The following is a 19,802-nucleotide window of genomic DNA, read 5'->3' as shown; positions in this document are numbered from 1 at the left end:
AGATCAAACTTGTTTTTAAAACATCTTTAATCCACAGAGAATTATTACCCAGAATACATAAAAACTCCTAAGAGTTATTGAGAAAAAGACAAATAAGCAATAGAAACATGGGCAAAAGGTAGAAGTAGATATTTCCCAGAAGATAAAACCTAAACTGTGAGTAAACCCTTGAAAAGATGCTCAGCTTCACTATTTTTTAACCAGGCAATGCAAATTAGACAACTATAAAATACCACTTCTTCTAGTAAACTGGCAAAAATTACGAAGTCCACCAAATGCTCTGAGGACGTGGCTCAAGGACATTGGTACAATTGACTCAGAAAACAATCTGCTAATTTCATCAAAAGTGGAATATTTGTACATCTCAAGACCCAGATATTCTACTCCTAGGTTTATTTTCTAGAGAAACTCTTAACTGGTTATACTAGGGGACATATAAAATAAAGATTCAGAGCAGCACTGTTTATAATAGAAAAAGAACCACTTGATATACTACATATTCAAGAAAAAGAACCACTTGATATACTACAAAGACACTCCTCTTCAAAGAATCATTGCATGTCCTTTCTTCCCAATTTTGAGCAGCACTGTTTATAATAGAAAAAGAACCACTTGATATACTACATATTCAAGAAAAAAAACCACTTGATATACTACAAAGACACTCCTCTTCAAAGAATCATTGCATGTCCTTTCACCCAATTTTGAGTGAAGCCTCACTTCCCTGGACCCTCCTCAAAATCACCCAATCAAAGCCCAAATCCTAGAATAGGTTCTTTCTAACAGCTCTCTTACTGAGACATTCCATAGTTCTCCATGGCATGAACTCTCTCAAGCTACAAGGAGTAAATCAACTTGTTCAACAATAGGTATGTTCCTGATGGTCTTTGACTGGAGGGCATTGACAGGGTGAACACAAAGAACAGTAACAGATCTCCCCTTCTTCCTGGACATGTGAGCAAGTGGTTAAATATTGATGTCAGCAGCCCTTGAAATCTCCAACTGGGCAATGTTTAAGCTAGGTGTGACCCATAGTCATTGGTGTCGAGAAAGTTAAGAAAATGTAGGGTTGAGAGTATTCGATGTGATTTTAGATTCCAAGCACCTAAAATCACCCATGATGTTGATGGGACCAGAAACTAGGGAACAGATGCTGTCCAGTGAAGTGGCCTTAGGGTGAGTTTTCCAGCCAGCTAAGAGGAGGTTATTACTGTCTTCTCTCTTGACTCAATTTCCCTCCAGCTGTTGGCACCTTGGAACAAACATGAGAATTTATAGATTGAGACCAAGCAGACTCAAGCAAAAAAGGGGAAAAAACAAGAAGGCAAAAAGTGTGAGTCTCAAATCCAAAAAGAGTATCAAGGGGTAGCTGGGACTGGCTATGGCTGTGTTGGTCAGGCATGCTGATCCCAGAACACTCAAAGGACAACTAACACATATCTACTGTTTTCAAAGAACTTCCATGTCCATTGTCTGTAAACCTTATGCAGACATTTTACAAATGAGGGAAGTTGGACTCAGAGAGGTTATGTGACTTACTCAAGATCTCTCTGCCAATAAGAGGTGGAAGCAGGATCTCAACCTCAGTGTAACTGGCTCCAAATCCCACCTGAGTTTATCCCTTTTCTCTAGCAGCTTAGCCAGCAAGAGTCTGAGAGTTCATCTTCAGAGATCACAGAGCAGAAAGCCAAAGAAGCCAGGAACCAGAGGTTGAAGAGAAATTTCCTCTGGAGGCTTGCTCAGAAGGGCACCTAGTGCTTCCCCTCTCTTCTCCCTCTTACAAGCAACGAAGGGGGAGTTAGAAAACACAAACCACTAGAACTAGGGGTGAAGGAAGGCACTGCTTAAACTGGTCACCAGGACTGCACATCACCAGAGCCCCAGAACAGAGCTTCCCTGAAATAACAAATGGAGGCGACTCCCACCAAGCCGCATCATCCCCATGACTCATGCAGTCGGCTCTTCCTTAGTTTGTGGAAATGAGACAATGAGGATGCGGATGCACCAGGTTGCTGGAAATGAGCCCTGCAGTCTCTGGGAGCCATCCAGACATACCCTACTGTTGGGAAGTCCCCTCAGCCACCACCACATGTCACTCTGAGTGCCCTGGAGAAAAAGTTCTAGTGTCCTGCAGGAACAACTGAGGAATCTGCCCCTCCAATCACCTTCAGGTGTTAGCACCTAGCTCTCCAGAAACTGGGAGTAGGGCGAGGCTGTGCTGAAGGTGATCTCCAGGCACGGGGCATGTGACCGTGGGGCAGGGGCCATTCTTCAGGCTGTGGGAGCCTCTGGGGCTCTGTCCCTGCGGTGCACACAGACCGTCTCACCTCTCCTTTCTCACCCTGCTGAGGACAGGGCTAGTGATGGATTGGAATTCCTTTGAGATTTGCCTTATTTTCCCCTGAGGGAAACCTAGCATCTTTCTGGATTGTGGAGATTGGAGTAAAATCCAGTTGGCATTAAAACATTAGCGAGCACTTAATTAGTGTCCCCAAAACCAGTGTAGAAGCAGAGGAGACTAAAAGCAGACTGCCGACAGTGACATTCTTGATGAGCTGATAGGGAGTCAGACAGTCTTGGAGGCTCTGTACCTGGGAAATCCCAAATTGGCCTCCTGTGCAGTAAATCCTCCAATCCAAACACATCCTTTCCTGTCTCATCCTCAGCTGACTTCAGTGTCACATGAATCTCCCCTTCATCACTCTGGCCCCACACATCCTTGACCCAATAAACTCGACTCCATTCTGCCTGCCCCACAATAAATACACAATGTTGGCTCAGCTTTATGGATCACTCATAATGCATCAGGCACTGGATGCCAGTGGTTTTATGCTTTATGTGTTTCATCATTACTTTATCCCTCAAGGTAGGAACTACTATTACTATTTCCATTTTACAGAGAACTACTATTACTATTTCCATTTTACAGACTTGCCCAAGGTCTCCACAGAAGCTGATTTCATCCATCTCTGAGCTGAATATGGACACACCCTGTGGGAATCTCCCAGCTTATCCCAGATGCTCTGAGTCCTTCCTGTCTCCCACCCTACCCCACCTCGTGGTCCATCTGCCCCTGGGGAAATGGACCAGGGCGTTACAATCCACCCCTGCTCCACTTCACTCAGCCTCCCCAGCCTGCAGCCCCACTGCCCTCTGTTCTCAGCTTCTTGCTGTGTCCTGAGACTCCTGGGGTTTTCATTCCTCTCTAGCAGGTGGCAAAGGGATAAGGATTGGGATCCAGGGATAAGATTTAAACAGAGGATTAAGGCTCTGATTGGAGTTATGGTTAGTGTAAGGATACACCCACAGAATTTGGGGTAGGAATTGGGGCCAGAGAACAGAATTTGGGATTTCAGAATTAGAGGTGCTAAGGGTAGTGACATTCTGTTCTCTGGCCCCAATTCCTATCCTCCCACCTCTGCCACTCCATGACTTTCACTCTGCCTATTCTTTAGCCTCTGCAAACTCCCCAGTTTGTATTGACCATGGTGTTTCCTTGCTCCAATTCTGTCTTTGTCAGTCTTGGTCTGAGTTTGAGAGGAAAGAGGAGGAGTGAAGGAGGCTTCTACTTGGCAGGCTGTTAGGCTGTGGCTGGCACCGAAGCCAGGATGGGAAGGGGGAGGAAGGGAGGGCGTCAGCTGGGTTAGGGGCCCTGCAGAGAAGCCGGCCAGGAACAATTGGGAACAAAGGCTGGATACTCTCCCTCTGAGCCCCAGAGCCTGGCCTTGGCCTTCCGGGAACAGCTCCAGGAAATGGCTGAGATTCCAGATTTGGAAGGAAGAGACCGGTAAACATGAGTTGGGATCTGACAGGCGAGTGTAGCCTCTGTCTAGGTTGTGGGGGAAAGGGGGCAGCGGGCAAGAGCTGACATTGTAGGCTCAAAACCTGCAAGGCCTGCCTGCTACAGATATGGACACAGGGTCTTGGGACTGGAAAGACTCTTAAAAAGTCTTTTACTCCAACCACCTTTCCAGGGCCTGAAAAATACTCCTGCAGAGGATCCTCCAATAGTTTCAGTGATGGGATGGGCCTAAAAATAAATACATAATGTTGGCTCAGCTTTATGGATCACTCATAATGCATCAGGCACTGGATGCCAGTGGTTTTATGCTTTATGTGTTTCATCATTACTTTATCCCTTAAGGTAGGAACTACTATTATTTTTTCCATTTTACAGAGAAGGAAACTGACTTGCCCAAGTTCTCCACAGAAGCTTATTTCATCCATCTCTGAGCTGAATATGGACACACCCTGTGGGAATCTCCCAGCTTGTCCCAGATGCTCTGAGTCCTTCCTGTCTCCCACCCTACCCCACTTCGTGGTCCACCTGCCCCTGGGGAAATGGACCAGGGCGTTACAATCCACCCCTGCTCCACTTCACTCAGCCTCCTGAGCCTGCAGCCCCACTGCCCTCTGTCCTCAGCTTCTTGCTGTGTCCTGAGACTCCTGGGGTTTTCATTCCTCTCTAGCAGGTGGCAAAGGGATAAGGATTGGGATCCAGGGATAAGATTTAAATAGAGGATTAAGGCTCTGATTGGAGTTATGGTTAGTATAAGGATACCCTGTAAGAAATCCCCGACTAGATCATGAGATGAAGCTTAGCGCTGAAGTTAGGGTCGGGAGTTATAGCTAAAGGGTCAAGGTCAGAGAGTTTCTTGCCTCTGGTCTCCTCCCAGTTCTCCAAGGCACTAAGGGCCAGGCAGGAAGCATCGGTTTCCTCAAAGCCGCTTCCCTCCTGGGGCAGAGTCTCAGTCACAAACAACCACCACCGGTCCACCCCGCCCCTCCTTCCCTCTTCGCTGTGAGCTCAGAGCAGCAGGACAAAGTGCTCGGGACAAGGACAGAGGGCTGAGAGTAGCCATGGGCTCTGGAGGAGAGAGCCTCCTGGGGGGCAGGGGTTCCCTGCCTCTGCTGCTCCTGCTCATCATGGGTGAGTTGCTCTCCCTCTGCTGACCCATGCTCCCTCCATCCAAGGCCTGCTTAGGGCAGAAGAGGCCTGCTGACTGCTTGCTTCCCTTTTGCAGTGGGGGGACCAGATGAGGAGGAGGAGGAGGAGGAGGATGATTAGTGTGTGTTAAGTGTATGTGTGTTTGTGCATGTGTGCACACACCAGAGAGAGAAGAGAAAGAAAGGGAGAGAAAGAAAGAGAGAAAGAAAGAGAGAAAGAAAGAAAGAAAGAAAGAAAGAAAGAAAGAAAGAAAGAAAGAAAGAAAGAAAGAAAGGAAAGAAAGGAAAGAAAGAAAAGAAAGAAAGAAAGAAAGAAAGAAAGAAAGAAAGAAAGAAAGAAAGAAAGAAAGAAAGAAAGAAAGAAAGAAAGAAAGAAAGATCGAGCGAGCGTGAACATGCTATGCGAGCCCTGGCCTGGATGCTGTTCATGCTGGCCCTCTCTCCTCCTAGCTAGCTTGTTCTTTGGGAGGCAACCTTTAGTAGTTCAGATTACAGGTTATCCAGCAAACTCACGCACAAGAGAAGACAGATGAGGCGTGGGCCAGGAATTTGGGGTGTTGCTGGTGATCAGACCGGGCTCTGCTCCCTCCTTTCCCTCCCAGGAGGCATGGCTCAGGACTCCCCGCCCCAGATCCTAGTCCACCCCCAGGACCAGCTGTTCCAGGGCCCTGGCCCTGCCAGGATGAGCTGCCGAGCCTCGGGCCAGCCACCTCCCACCATCCGCTGGCTGCTGAATGGGCATCCCCTGAGCATGGTGCCCCCAGACCCACACCACCTCCTGCCTGATGGGACCCTTCTGCTGCTACAGCCCCCTGCCCGGGGACATGCCCACAATGGCCAGGCCCTGTCCACAGACCTGGGTGTCTACACATGTGAGGCCAGCAACCGGCTTGGCACGGCAGTCAGCAGAGGCGCTCGGCTGTCTGTGGCTGGTGAGGCCTGGGAGAGGAGCTTCAGGGTGGGGCAGACCTGGGTGGAGACATCTGAGTTGAATGTTCAAGGGAACATCTGAGAGGTCAGTGGGATACCTGTGAGCAGAGGCCTGGGCTGGAAGGCTTGGGAGGGCAAGCTGGGGTGGGGCTGGCCCGAAATGGGAGGCCTAGGAAGGTGGGCAAAGCAGAAGGGGGCAAGAGTGATAAGGGAGGGAGAAGAGGCCTGGGCCTGCTCCCTGTCACCTTCCATCCTCCCCACAGTCCTCCGGGAGGATTTCCAGATCCAGCCTCGGGACATGGTGGCTGTGGTGGGTGAGCAGGTAACTCTGGAATGTGGGCCACCCTGGGGCCACCCAGAGCCCACAGTCTCGTGGTGGAAAGATGGGAAACCCCTGGCCTTCCAGCCTGGAAGGCACACAGTAAGTGTGGCCCCCTCCCCCACACTTCATCCTGGCCTGGGCAGACCTGGGTACACCCTGAGGGACTGACCTGCCGTCCAGCCCTGCATCCTCTGGTAGAATTTGAGGAGGGGAGAGCAGGGGGGCCTCAAACTTCCCCCAAGCTCAGAGCCCCTCCCCACATAGGAGACTTCACAGTGAACCTGGCCCTGACAGGTGTCCGGGGGGTCCCTGCTGATGGCAAGAGCAGAGAAGAGTGACGCAGGGACCTACATGTGTGTGGCCACCAACAGCGCAGGACACAGGGAGAGCCGCGCAGCCCGGGTTTCCATCCAGGGTAAGGGCGGAGGTCGGCTAAAATCAGAGCCAGGCTGCAGGCTCCAGTTAGGGTGGTGTGTTCTGGTTTGGGCTGGGGTTAAGGTACGTGGGGTCAGAGTCAAAGTGCTGGGAGTCTCATGTAGCGGGAGGTTCCCCCATGCTAGAGTAGAAATCGGAATGCTCAATACCTCCCTGCTAGAGTCTCAATCGGAGACTGGGAGTTTGGGTTCCCTGGGGTTCCTCTCTGGCTGACGGATGTTCCACGCCTCAGTTCTGTCACTCCCACCTATAAGCCCCAGCCCAGCCCTATCCTCCCCACAGAGCCCCAGGACTACACGGAGCCTGTGGAGCTTCTGGCTGTGCGAATTCAGCTGGAAAATGTGACACTGCTGAACCCGGATCCCGCAAAGGGCCCCAAGCCTGGACCGGCGGTGTGGCTCAGCTGGAAGGTGAGGGCCAGGTGCTAAGGGTGAAAACCAATCCAGAGCTCAAGAAAGGGCGTTCCTGAGCTCTCTGACCCCTCGCCCTTCCTCGAAACTCCTTCCCAGGTCAGCGGCCCTGCTGCACCTGCCCAATCTTACACGGCCTTGTTCAGGACCCAGACTGCCCCGGGAGGCCAGGGAGCTCCGTGGGCAGAGGAGCTGCTGGCCGGCTGGCAGAGCGCAGAGCTTGGAGGCCTCCACTGGGGCCAAGACTACGAGTTCAAAGTGAGACCATCCTCTGGCCGGGCTCGAGGCCCTGACAGCAACGTGCTGCTCCTGAGGCTGCCGGAAAAAGGTCAGGGCCTGATCCCTTCAGAACCCAACAATATCCCCTCTGGCTCCTTCTTATTTGGGGGCCCCTGGACTGTTCTGCTTCAGTCTTGGGGGGAGATTATGGGTCCTACTCTGGGACTCCTTTCTGCCCTGGCCAGGCCAGCAGAGCTTCAAGAGGCTTCTTGTCTCTTCGGTGGGGTTCTGACTCTGTGTCCCCCATCCCAGCTCCTTTCCCTAGAGTCCTCTCCCTCAGAGCCCCTCATAGCCTCTCTTCCACCCCTCCAGTGCCCAGTGCCCCACCCCAGGAGGTGACCCTAAAACCTGGCAATAGCAGTGTCTTTGTGAGCTGGGTCCCACCACCTGCTGAAAACCACAATGGCATCATCCGTGGCTACCAGGTACCCCCACTAGCTGACATAGCCCTTCCTAGTGCTGCCAGGACATCTCTTTTCTCTGGAGTTCTGCATACCTTTGCTCTGGGCACTGAGAAAGGTACCTGGGCAGAGAAGCAAAGGAAACCTGCTTTTGCTGAGCAAGGACCCACTGTCTGCCAGACCCTGCCAAGCACTTGACCTCCATGATCCTGTTTCACCTCACAGTCCACCGTGGGGTATTATCCCCAATTTACAGACATGGAAAGTGGGGCTAAGGCCACAGGAATAAGAAACAGAGTAGATCAAACAAGGCTGTGAGTAAGGGAGTGGTGCTCAAAGTTTGACTTCTAGAGCAGCAACATCAGCCTCACCCAGGATCTCGTTAGGAATACAAACCCTCAGATCCTTTCCCAGGTCTAATAAATCAGAAACTCAGAGATGGGCCTGGCAAACTGTATTTTAGCAGGCCCCCCAGGTGACTTGGAAGCATGCTGTTGTTTGAGAACTGCTATGTTACATGTATTTTAGCAGACTGCTTTTGCCCTTCTACTGTTGATCTAGAGAGAGGTATCTCTCACTTGGTAGGGAGAATAGGAGGGGAATAGGAAATTGGGTGCGTTCCCCAAATGGATGGCAGGGCAGAATAACCACATCCCTGGAGTCTGATCTGCAGACAAAGGGCTTAGCTTCTGGGATGGTGCCTGGGGCAGCTGTTCACCTTTGCTTGTGCCTCAGGTCTGGAGCCTGGGCAACACGTCACTGCCACCAGCCAACTGGACTGTAGTTGGTGAGCAGACCCAGCTGGAAATCGCCACCCATATGCCAGGCTCCTACTGCGTGCAAGTGGCTGCAGTCACTGGTGCTGGAGCTGGGGAGCCCAGTAGCCCTGTCTGCCTCCTTTTAGGTGAGGGCAGTGCCCACAGGCCCACCCTACCCTTCAGCCTGCATCCCGCCTTCCTCTCTCCCTGCTCCCACCTCACACTTCCAGCTCTTCCTCCTTGCCTGCCAGCCCCTCAATGCCTCGACTCCCCCTCGCCCTGAGCTCTGCATCCCATACAGAGCAGGCCATGGAGCGAGCTGCCCAAGAACCCAGTGAGCATGGTCCTTGGACCCTGGAGCAGCTGAGGGCCACCTTGAAGCGGCCTGAGGTCATTGCCACCTGCGGTGTTGTGCTCTGGCTGCTACTTCTGGGCACCGCTGTGTGTATCCACCGCCGGCGCAGAGCTGGGGTGCACCTGGGCCCAGGTGAGAATCTGAGGGGGACCCACACATATACAGGCCTCCTCAGCATCCAGCCAGAATGGTGCAGGGGCTTTGGATCTCTGGCCAGGTGATCCAGCCTCTGGATTTAGCCTTCCTCCTGCCTTCTCCCAGGTCTGTACAGATATACCAGTGAGGATGCCATCCTAAAACACAGGTGAGAGGTGAAAGGGGAGGTCTCAAGTAAGGGAGGGTGGCAAGGGACAGTGGAGCTGCAACAGAGAAGAATGGAGTACTAGTCTACCTGCCAGGGAGTTCGGGACTCTCGTACATGAATCTCTCCTGTAACTCAAACTGATAGTTCATTTCTCTGTCATTAATATTCCTATCACACCACTTGACAGACTAGTAAACTGAAACTCATAAAACCTTCTAAACCCCCAATCCAGGACTCTTGTCTCCCCATCTCTCCTGCTGCCTCACCCTGCTAGGTGGAGAATAATCAGCATGAGACGACCAGCTCAAATGTCTCATCTTATGTATGCACCCATGGTCTACCAAGTAGTGCCTTTGCACTCAGTAATTCTCTCACTGAGCCATTGTGCCTGCATCCTAATCCACCCGCAGCTCCAGCAGAAGGTGTTCAGTGCCTACATCACAGATTCTTCCTCACTGTTCTCAAAAACAGGATCTGCCCATAGGCCCTTCTGCTTCCGGTATATTCAGCTGCCAGAACAAGTCTGCAGTTTTGGGACATCATGCTGATAGAGAACACATCCTTCTTGCTCCCGTTGTCTGAGTTTTGTACTAAGTAACTGCCTCATCTCTCTGTCTGCCTTCTTGGCTCTTTATTTCACTAGATCTTCTCTGGGAGGCTTCCCACTCCAGGTCTGCATCTATCCACAGAAGTTATTGAGCACCTACTATGTGCCAGCATATCCAGGCCTAGAGCTGCCATTTCACTGTCAGGTCCTCAGCCCAGAGCAGGGGTCCAAGCCGACTGGTGTTGTGTTCTGAGTTTTCTGAGCTCACTGGCTTCTTTCTTCCAGCTACCTCCTGGCTTTGTCCGCTCTGCCTTAAGCTTTCTGTGGCTTCCCTAGGATCTCCTGCTCTGTCCTTGTGGGAGATTCCATTCTGATCTTTGGTTCATTCATTCCTTTGGAATAGCCTCCACCTGCCAGGATCTCTCAGTATAGGCAGAGACAGGCATGAGGGGATAAGAGTGCAATCCTGCATTGGCCACGCAGAAGCGGGTACAAGACACATGGAGGGGGTCAATGTGGAAAAACATAGGAGAAAGAAGATTCCACATTACCCTGACTGTAAGAAGGGGGCGGAGAGAAGAACAATGAAGCAGCAAGTAATAGCCTGCTATGTCCACAGGGAAAGACAAACCATTTGTTCTGGCTCGGGTATAGGGTGTGAGATGGGTCAGAGCAAAGGATATAGTTAGGGAGCTGGAAGCCAGACCAAGGAGGGTCCTGTTAGCCATGCTAGGTACCTGGGCTCTGTCGTGGTAAATGAGGGGCCATTGAAGGTCTTATGCAGAGAAGCTCCTTGCTCAGATCCCTGTTCTTGAAGGATCACTCAGGCAGCCAGAGGCCAATATCCATGGAGCAAGCTCCTGCTCTGCAGCTGAGTGATCTCACATTTCCTCATATAAACTCAGACCATCAGTCTTGAGTGTGGAAGGCCTTATTTCTACCATTTTACATATGAGAAAACTGGGGCTTAGAGAGGATGTACTTACCCAAGTACAACAGATGTACTTACCCAAGCTAAGCTGTGACAGATAGAGATTGTCAAACAAGATTTGTCTTCAGGTCTTCTTTTTACCTCAGCATACATAGCTGTCTGTCATTACTACCTCCCAGCTCTGGGTGACTCAGATTTCCCCTCATCCAGGAATAGAAATGGGTGCTGAGTTTGGGGGACCAGGTCAGAGATCTTAAGGAGTCTGTGAAAAGCTGAAAAGCAGTAGTAAGGATAAAGCCAATACCACCATCTCCTTGCCCTCTTCTGCTGTCTCTGAACAGGAGGTCTTGGCCAATAAGGTTCTCACTTCTCCGTGTTTCTCCCGGCCTCACACCCTCCCTCCACTGCCCCAGGATGGATCACAGTGACTCCCAGTGGTTGGCAGACACTTGGCGTTCCACCTCTGGCTCTCGGGACCTGAGCAGCAGCAGCAGCCTCAGCAGTCGGCTGGGGGCGGACGCCCGGGACCCACTAGACTGTCGTCACTCCTGTGAGCATGCTCAGTGGGGGCAAGGGCCTAGCTGGGGGCAGTGATCTCAGAGATGGAAAGTGGGACATGCTCACCATAATTCCTCCTGTCGTTTATATCACAGTGCTCTCCTGGGACTCCCGAAGCCCCGGCGTGCCCCTGCTTCCAGACACCAGCACTTTTTATGGCTCCCTCATCGCTGAGCTGCCCTCCAGTACCCCAGCCAGGCCAAGTCCCCAGGTCCCAGCTGTCAGGCGCCTCCCACCCCAGCTGGCCCAGCTCTCCAGCCCCTGTTCCAGCTCAGAAAGCCTCTGCAGCCGCAGGGGACTCTCTTCTCCCCGCTTGTCTCTGGCCCCTGCAGAGGCTTGGAAGGCCAAAAAGAAGCAGGGTAAGGAGGGGGAGAATAGACATAGACTGAGCTGGTGGTAGGCAGGCCCAGGAATGGGAATTTGATGGGAATGAGGCCTCAAAGCCTGGAGGGGTTGCAACCTCCACACCCTCCTTCCATTCTCCTCTCCAGGTGGACACAAGACCTCTCTCTCCTACCACCAGAGCACTCAGCTAGGGGTGCAACAGCCTCAGCTTTTTGCACTGTGCTCTTGTTTCCGTTTGGCTACACCAGCAGTGAGCCCTAATTCTGCACTCAATTCAACTCAGCAAACATTTAATAAGCACCACTGCATGCCAGACATGGGGAACACAAGAAACGTCAGACGCAGCCCTTGACTTCTAAGGGCTCAGGGCCTGTCTAACGAAAGTGTTGACTAGCATACAAGTAATGCTAGAGCCTGGAGGACTGTGACCAGGGCTGGCACAAAGCCTCAGGCTCCCATGAGCTCATCTCCTGGTGTACTATGTACAGGTGTGCTTGGGCACCGACTCCCAACTCACTTCTCAGAGAGGAATGGGTATTTCCTTTCTGGACAGGTTTATCTCCTGACTCCCAGCTGCCTTCTTTGACTTTCCAGAGAAAAATAATTATAGCCTCCATTTTTTATCAATTACTATATACTAGGTGCTTTACTTATATTTGTTATTTCATTTAATCCTCACAATAGATTGGCTAGCTACTATTTCTCTAATTTTACAGACAGGAAGGGGGTCAGAATGATTGAGTTACTGGTTCAAAATTCTGCAAGTAATTAGCTGCAGGACTCAGATCTGAAGGCAGGATAGTCTGCCTCTGAAGTGATTCTGAGTCTCTCTGCAGCTCCCTCAGGAAATCCTATTCTCTCTTTGAGTATTTTTTCCTATTTCTGGCCTGCAGAACATCGGCCTGCACTCTACCTGCTGTCTTCTTGAGTCTTCTGTACTAATTAGGAAGACCTAACAAATGTTCTACAGCCAAGTCTTTTTTTAAAGTGGATTTAATCCAACTTTTAATAAGGCAAAGATGGATTAAGATAATTAACAGCTTGTTCAATATCCAGAATTTTATGACTCTAAATATCAGCGAGGCTGGCATTCGAATTACCAGCTTTGCCTCAGAGCTATTGCATTATAAATCCTTGGTGGTAATGAAACACCAGCTGAAAAGAGGTGGAATAGTCTCATTTAAAAAACAGCCTTCCCAGGGAGAACTACACCAACTTTAATGGAATGGATAGCCCCTCTTAGAACAGTAATGCTACTGGAAAGAGGTGAGTGGTTTTCTACAGCCAGTTCTTAAGAAGGGTTCCAATTCTGAGATGAGGCTTCCTAGCCTGTGGTTTAGGTCCTTACTTCACTCCCAGTTTCTCCTCGCTCCAGCCCCATCTCACCATTGCCCCCAGGATAGGTCAACTGTAGCGACTCCTTGGCTGGTAGACACTAGATATTCTACCTCTACCTCCCAGGACCTCAGCAGCAGCAAGATCATGCTATGGTCTTCTCCAGAGCCGTGGAGTTGATTCTACTGCTGTTTCTTCCTCTTCTAAAACTGGCAGGCTCTCCCAATGCCCCCCACTCCCCTTGACCTGCTTGTTCCTTTTTCTTATTATTTGGCCTTGGTTGGGGTTTCTTCTCCAGTGCTGATACCCTCACAATTGCAGTCTCCTGTCTCTCATCCATCAAAGCAGGTTCTTAGTTCTGCTCACTTTGCCAGATATATGCACTGAATATCCCCATTCGTTCATTATTTTACTCAAACAAATATTTATTGCAATTTGACCAATGAGTTTCAACCTTTCACCTTGATAACATTTTTCTTGTATAGTTTATTCAGTTAGAATTGAAACTAAAGTCCAAGTAACTCCAAGCAACTTAGGAGGAGGGCTTTTGTTACCAGGGTCCCTTAGAGGAAGTGAAACAGGCTAGGATAAAAGTGGCCTTTTCCAGGCCTGGCTGTTTTCTTTCCCTTTCCACTGAAACCAGCCAACCAACCTGTGCTTACATTTCTGAGCTTAGTCAAGAAGCCAGGCACCAGACAAGATAAAGCTGATGATAGCAGAGTTGGCGCACCAACCCTGAAGTTGGCTCCCAGGACTACCTGGATCATATGAAAGCTATAGAAAATCAATAAAAACAAAACAGCCAAAATACCAAAGGAAACTTTGATGGAGGTGGTCTAGTCATGGATGAGTTTTCATCCCAAAGGATCAGAGGGTCTGGCCACTAGTACATAAATGGGGTCTTGGTCAATGCCAAAGCCTGGCTCACTTCCCTGCTCTGAAGCTGCCTGTAGTGGCCCCCAGATCTCTGATATGTGACTGATTAGATAGCTCTACCTTGAGGGTCCTGCCTGGTCCCTGGTCCACCAAGAAGGGAAACCCTTTCCTAGCTGGGCTTCTGATCATGGAACACTAATCTAAAGGCTGTTTCTTTTCTCCTTTGTCTGATGTTCTTCAGGTTCCTGGTCTTGGAAAAATCTCTTTCCTCTATTACCCTATTCCTCTCTGACTTAAACTTAGATCCCTTTTGCATTCTGGTCTGACCAAGAAGCATGCTCACAGGTCACTGCACATAGTTGAGGCTGTCTCTTTAGTTTCCAGCTTCTCTGTTGTGAAAGTTCACTCAGAGCCCTGTCTCTCCACTGCCCATGTGGGCCAGATGACAGCTTCCATCTTGTAGGTGACTCTTCTCACTGTGTGTTTATATCCACATTTCTGATATACATTCATTCTTCCATTCAACAGAAAGTATTGAATAGCTATGGGCAGGGCATTGCCTCCCTGGGATAGACCAATACCTTTTCCCACTCTGAAGTTCCTCTTCCTATTAGCTGACTGTCTCCTGTCACAGCCGACATCATGTATCGATCCCTGTTTTTGTCTTACCCACTCAGCTCAACCTGACAGTCTACCCCATCTTTCAAGTGAGAGACAGTCGAGTTTCCCAGAACAGGGCTATCCAGAGCCATGTAAGATATTTGCAATGTGAGAAATGGAAATTAATAGATTCTCTCCAAGAAAAGAAGGAGTATTTTTCTTACTGAGCCAAAATTCCTGAGAGTAGCAATGTGAGGGTATAGAGGTCAGGAAGATTGGAATGAATACAGTCAAGGAAAAGAAAGTTGTTTTTAAAGCATCTGTCAAGGCCAAGAACTTGGGCAATCTGTTTTTACTTAATTGTCAAGACCATCATTCGAAGTGGTTGTTTACACATGAAACTGAGACTCAGAAAGGTACATGGACTGCCCTGAAGTCACACAGCTGAGCTGCGCAGGTCTTTTGACTCCAAGCCTAGTGCTCCTTCTTCCCTATCACAGCTGCTGGATGAAGATGGGGATGTGGAGGGGATTCGGGGGGTTCCCCCTCCTTTCTCTGGTTTCAGGGTCATGCAGGCTGAATTGAATAAGGCTGAAGATGGAGCCAGCAGCTGGGGTCTGAAAAGTCCATCCTGGGCCCTGCAACCACCAACCCTTTCTTTGCAGAGCTGCAGCATGCCAACAGTTCCCCACTGCTCCGGGGTAGCCACCTCTTGGAGCTCCGGGCCTGTGAGTTGGGAAATAGAGGTTCCAAGAACCTTTCCCAAAGCCCAGGTGAGAGGGGGTCCCTGAAAGGGAAGTGAAGGGGTGAGATAGAGTATGGGGTGCAGGGGCTCACCAGCCCAGACCCCTCCCACAGGCTCATCCTCCTTTCCCTGAGGAGGCTGATGAGGGTTGGATGGAGTAGCGAACAGGTAGCTAAGGGGGCTGGTGGGCAGGCCGACAGGCTGAACTCCAGAGCAGATGGGGATGCCACTGTTCTCACACCTAGGCTTCTGTTCCCCAGGAGCTGTGCCCCAAGCTCTGGTTGCCTGGCGGGCCCTGGGACCGAAACTCCTCAGCTCCTCAAATGAGCTGGTTACTCGTCCTCTCCCTCCAGCACCCGTCTTTCCTCATGAAACTCCCCCGACTCAGAGTCAACAGACCCAGTAAGAGGGCATGGGGTCAGGAAGCAGGGCTGGGAGAGCAGGGGTGTGGAGAGTGTGTGCTGGGATTGGACAGGCTGGGGAAGGGGGGAAAGGACTTGAAGAGCTGTACTAACCGCCGTGCCATCACTCTCTCACCCCAATCAGGCCTCCGGTGGCACCGCAGTCTCCCTCCTCCGTCCTGCTGCCAGCAGCCCCCATCCCCATCCTTAGCCCCTGCAGTCCCCCTAGCCCCCAGGCCTCTTCCCTCTCTGGCCCCAGCCCAGCTTCCAGTCGCCTGTCCAGCTCTTCACTGTCATCCCTGGGGGAGGATCAAGACAGCGTACTGACCCCTGAGGAGGTAGCCCTGTGCTTGGAACTCAGTGAGGGTGAGGAGACTCCCAGGTGAGTAGCTTGAGAGATAACCAAAGAACTACAGAAAAGCTGTGGGAGCAAGCGCCTCTCCACCCATTCCGCCCTCCCTCAACTGGGGCTTTTCTGCTACTACAACCCTCGTCCCACCCAAACCATTGTTGTCTCCCCTTTTTGCCTCTCCCTAGGAACAGCGTCTCTCCCATGCCAAGGGCTCCTTCACCCCCCACCACCTATGGGTACATCAGCGTCCCAACAGCCTCAGAGTTCACGGACATGGGCAGGACTGGAGGAGGGGTGGGGCCCGAGGGGGGAGTCTTGCTGTGCCCACCTCGGCCCTGCCTCACCCCTACCCCCAGCGAGGGCTCCTTAGCCAATGGTTGGGGCTCAGCCTCTGAGGACAATGCCGCCAGCGCCAGAGCCAGCCTTGTCAGCTCCTCCGATGGCTCCTTCCTCGCTGATGCTCACTTTGCCCGGGCCCTGGCAGTGGCTGTGGATAGCTTTGATTTCGGTCTAGAGCCCAGGGAGGCAGACTGCATCTTCACAGGTATGTGAGGTCTCCCCATCTTACTCCTCACTCATGCCCCTTGCCTTTCTAACAACCATTATCATGTCATCATTGTTAAAACAACTAGTTTTATTGAATGATTGTTGTATCTCAGGCACTATGATAAGTGCTTTGCATACATTTAATATTGAAAGTCTATGTGGAATATTCTTTATCTTTCTTATCCTAATGGGGAAACTGTAAGTCAGATAGTTTTATTAGCTTGCCCAAGGTCACCCACAGAACAAGGACAAATTGTCCAATTCGGTTTTTTTTGTTTGTTTTTGTTTTGTTTGTTTGTTTGCCCAGGCAGTGGCATGATCTCAGCTCACTGCAACCTCTGCCTCCCAGGTTCAAGAGATTCTCCTGCCTCAGCCTCCCGAGTAGCAGGGATTACAGGCACCTACCACCACGCCCAGCTAATTTTTTTGTATTTTTAGTAGAGAAGGGGTTTCACCATGTTGGCCAGGCTGGTTTTGAACTCCTGAACTCAAGTGATCTGCCCGCCTCAGCCTCCCAAAGTGTCGGGATTATAGACATGAGCCACTGAGCCTGGCCCAAATTGTCCAATTCTTAAGACAGCCAACTGTAGGTCCATTTCCCTGCCTCTAGGACTCCCCTCTTACCCTGACTCGAGCCTCCAGGAAAGGTTGCTCCATCCTCTTCCAATCCCATCCTCCTGCCCTGTCCATGGCTGGGGCTGAGGAGCCACTGGGCTCACCTCTGACATTCCCAGTGGAGCGGGACCTTTATCTCCATGTCAGCAGAAGGTAGTACAGGGTCCTGGCTCCTTGGGTGTCCCTTCCCCACATGCACCATCAGATCCCCCATCCCCATTTTACTAACCCTAACTCTACCCTTTGCCCCCATAAAAACAACCAGGCTTGTGGTAAATGGGAGGAGAAGGATTATCCAGGACAGAAGTGCCCATGATGGCAGAAGAAGAATGCCCAGGGAATGGGGACGTGAAGGGAGAGTGCAGATAGAAGGCCAGAGCTGGGCTGGGAGGAAACAGTTCAATCACTTCTCCCTAAAGAAACAAATGGATCGGGCCCCTGGGGATGTGGCCTCTGGGACTGATGGGCTGAGTTGGGGCTAGGTTATGTTTAGGGCTGGGTACATGCCCTGAGCTGGTCCTAAGCTTTCTGCACTAAACTGGCCCCTAGGGGCTGAAAGTCAACCCCCCACAGACACCTGTACCCTCCCTGACAGATGCCTCATCACCTCCCTCCCCACGGGATGAGATCTTCCTGACCCCCAACCTCTCCCTGCCCCTGTGGGAGTGGAGGCCAGACTGGTTGGAAGACATGGAGGTCAACCACACCCAGCGGCTGGGAAGGGGGATGCCTCCCTGGCCCCCTGACTCTCAGATCTCTTCCCAGAGAAGTCAGCTCCACTGTCCTATGCCCAAGGCTGGTGGTGAGTGTCTGTCTTCCTGGCTAATGTGTTCATCTTGACCAGAGGGCCTCTGGGAAGAAGCCAGGAGGAAGCCTGGCATTGGGGAAGGGAGATAAGGAGCAAGGAAGATAACTCCACTGTCCTTCAGCTTCTCCTGTAGATTACTCCTGAACTGTGTCCCTGAGACTTCCCAGACGAGAATCAGAACCACTTCTCCTGTCCACCCACAAGACCTGGGCTGTGGTGTGTGGGTCTTGGCCTGTGTTTCTCTGCAGCTGGGGTCCACCTTCCCAAGCCTCCAGAGAGTTCTCCCTCCAGGATTGTGAAAACAAATGAAAACAAAATTAGAGCAAAGCTGACCTGGAGCCCTCAGGGGGCAAAACATCATCTCCACCTGACTGCTAGCCTCTGCTTTCTCCTCTGTGCCATCCACTCCCACCACCAGGTCATTTTGGCCTGAGAAGCAGCCCTGTCTCCTGCTCTCCTCACCCATTTGGATCACAGGAAGTGGAGGAGCCAGAGGTGCCTTTGTGGAGGACAACAGTGGCTGCTGGGAGAGGGCTGTGGAGGAAGGAGCTTCTTGGACCCCCCTCTCAGCCTTACCTGGGCCCCTCCTCTAGAGAAGAGCTCAACTCTCTCCCAACCTCACCATGGAAAGAAAATAATTATGAATGCCACTGAGGCACTGAGACACTGAGGCCCTACCTCATGCCAAACAAAGGGATCAAGGCTGGGTCTAGGGAGGATGCTGAAGGAAGGGAGGTATGAGACCGTAGGTCAAAAGCACCGTCCTCATACTGTTGTCACTATGAGCTGAAGAAATTTGATACCATAAAATGGTCAAGACTTGAGTTCTGTGAGATCATTCCCCGGAGCACCATTTTTAGGGGAGCACCTGGAGAGATGGCAAGAATTTCCTGAGTTAGGCAGGGATCAGGCATTCATTGACACTCAGGGAGTGTCACACATTTCTGTTCTGCAATTAAAGGGAGAATGAGGTTCACCCACCAAATTTTAAGCAGAATATAGGAAGGACAGGGGTGGGGAGTTTCAGGGTCTGCTGGTCCTGGCAACTTATATTAAATCCACCTCCTCAAGATAAGCCTTAGGGATATTTATGGCTGAGGGAAGTGGGATGGTCTAAGGCATGGGGAAGGGTGATTGGCTGTGGGGAAAATGAAGTAATAGTTTCATTCTGCCCAAGTGTAGTTGGGGTTCATGGCATTTCATAAGGACATATGTGTAGAAAATTGTTTTGCTGGCTGGGCACGGTGGCTCATGCCCGTAATCCCAGCACTTTGGGAGGCGGAGGTAGGCAGATCATAAGGTCAGGAGATCGAGACCATCCTGGCTAACACGGTGAAACCCCATCTCTACCAAAAAAAATAATAATAATACAAAAAATTAGCCAGTAGGTGGGACCTGTAGTCCCAGCTACTCAGGAAGCTGAGGCAGGAGAATGGCGTGAACCCGGGAGATGGAGCTTGCAGTGAGCGGAGATTGCCCACTGCACTCCAGCCTGGGTGACAGAGAGAGACTCGGTCTCAAAAAAAACAAAGAAAGAAAAGAAAAGAAAAGGAAATGGTTGTGTTATGATCTGAGGGTGGAGTTTTTGGCCCTCCGACGTCAAAAGGCCACCCCTCGAGCACTTGCCGAGCCCCAGTAGAAAAGTCGGTGGTCTCGATCGGTTTGAGCTGGACAAGAGCTGTCCCAAGTTCCTGAAAAATGACTGTAGCACTCATTCTCATAGTGACCTATGAATGTTACCTATAAAGTAGCCAGTGAAGGTTGTTTCCACGTTCAGCAGCGAGGCCTTCAGCTACCGAAGCCTTGTGCTCCATGGAAAAAGGGAAAAAAACAAAAAGCAAGCAGGGAAGGCAGACTTGATCAAATTAACCCCTTGATTTCACCCATCCTGAGGAGAAAACTGCTTTCAGCAGTCCCAGATGGTTTCTTAAAATAGACAAAGTGGCTAAACTCCACAAAAGGTAGAACCACCTGTCACGGTTGGCTTAGGAACACCCTTCAA

The 19,802-nt window shown here is 50.9% G+C and overlaps 1 protein-coding gene and 1 long non-coding RNA gene across 5 annotated transcripts; one reads left to right on the top strand and one right to left on the bottom strand.

Annotated features, from left to right (window-relative positions):
• Positions 1-1,231: 1,231 nt before the first annotated feature.
• On the bottom strand, positions 1,232-10,718 carry LOC134740289 (uncharacterized). The gene is made up of 3 exons (XR_010127659.1): positions 10,698-10,718; positions 5,804-5,916; positions 1,232-1,252 (listed from the first exon to the last, which is right to left on the bottom strand). It is a non-coding gene; the product is annotated as an uncharacterized LOC134740289 (long non-coding RNA).
• Positions 4,696-19,150, top strand: ROBO4 (roundabout guidance receptor 4). Of its 4 annotated transcripts, none has more exons than XM_054440154.2 (18): positions 4,696-4,930; positions 5,550-5,879; positions 6,141-6,298; positions 6,494-6,614; positions 6,917-7,044; positions 7,144-7,372; positions 7,636-7,748; positions 8,460-8,628; positions 8,784-8,969; positions 9,099-9,141; positions 10,961-11,169; positions 11,273-11,536; positions 14,999-15,106; positions 15,339-15,480; positions 15,625-15,861; positions 16,017-16,375; positions 17,588-17,794; positions 17,922-18,882. In XM_054440154.2, exons 1-18 carry the CDS (start codon positions 4,861-4,863, stop codon positions 17,942-17,944), a joined length of 3,096 nt encoding a protein of 1,031 aa, XP_054296129.1. In that variant the 5' UTR covers positions 4,696-4,860; the 3' UTR covers positions 17,945-18,882. The 4 variants fall into 4 exon arrangements, with proteins under 4 accessions (XP_054296129.1, XP_054296130.1, XP_054296131.1 ...); XM_054440155.2 differs by having other exon boundaries at positions 4,700-4,930; positions 11,033-11,169; positions 17,922-19,150; XM_054440156.2 differs by lacking the exon at positions 4,696-4,930 and having other exon boundaries at positions 5,875-5,962; positions 17,922-18,880.
• Positions 19,151-19,802: the final 652 nt, after the last annotated feature.

This window comes from Pongo pygmaeus, chromosome 9 (assembly GCF_028885625.2).
Source record: "Pongo pygmaeus isolate AG05252 chromosome 9, NHGRI_mPonPyg2-v2.0_pri, whole genome shotgun sequence".
NCBI classification, from domain to species: domain Eukaryota; kingdom Metazoa; phylum Chordata; class Mammalia; order Primates; family Hominidae; genus Pongo; species Pongo pygmaeus.
This window is presented reverse-complemented; position numbering and strand designations above follow the sequence as displayed.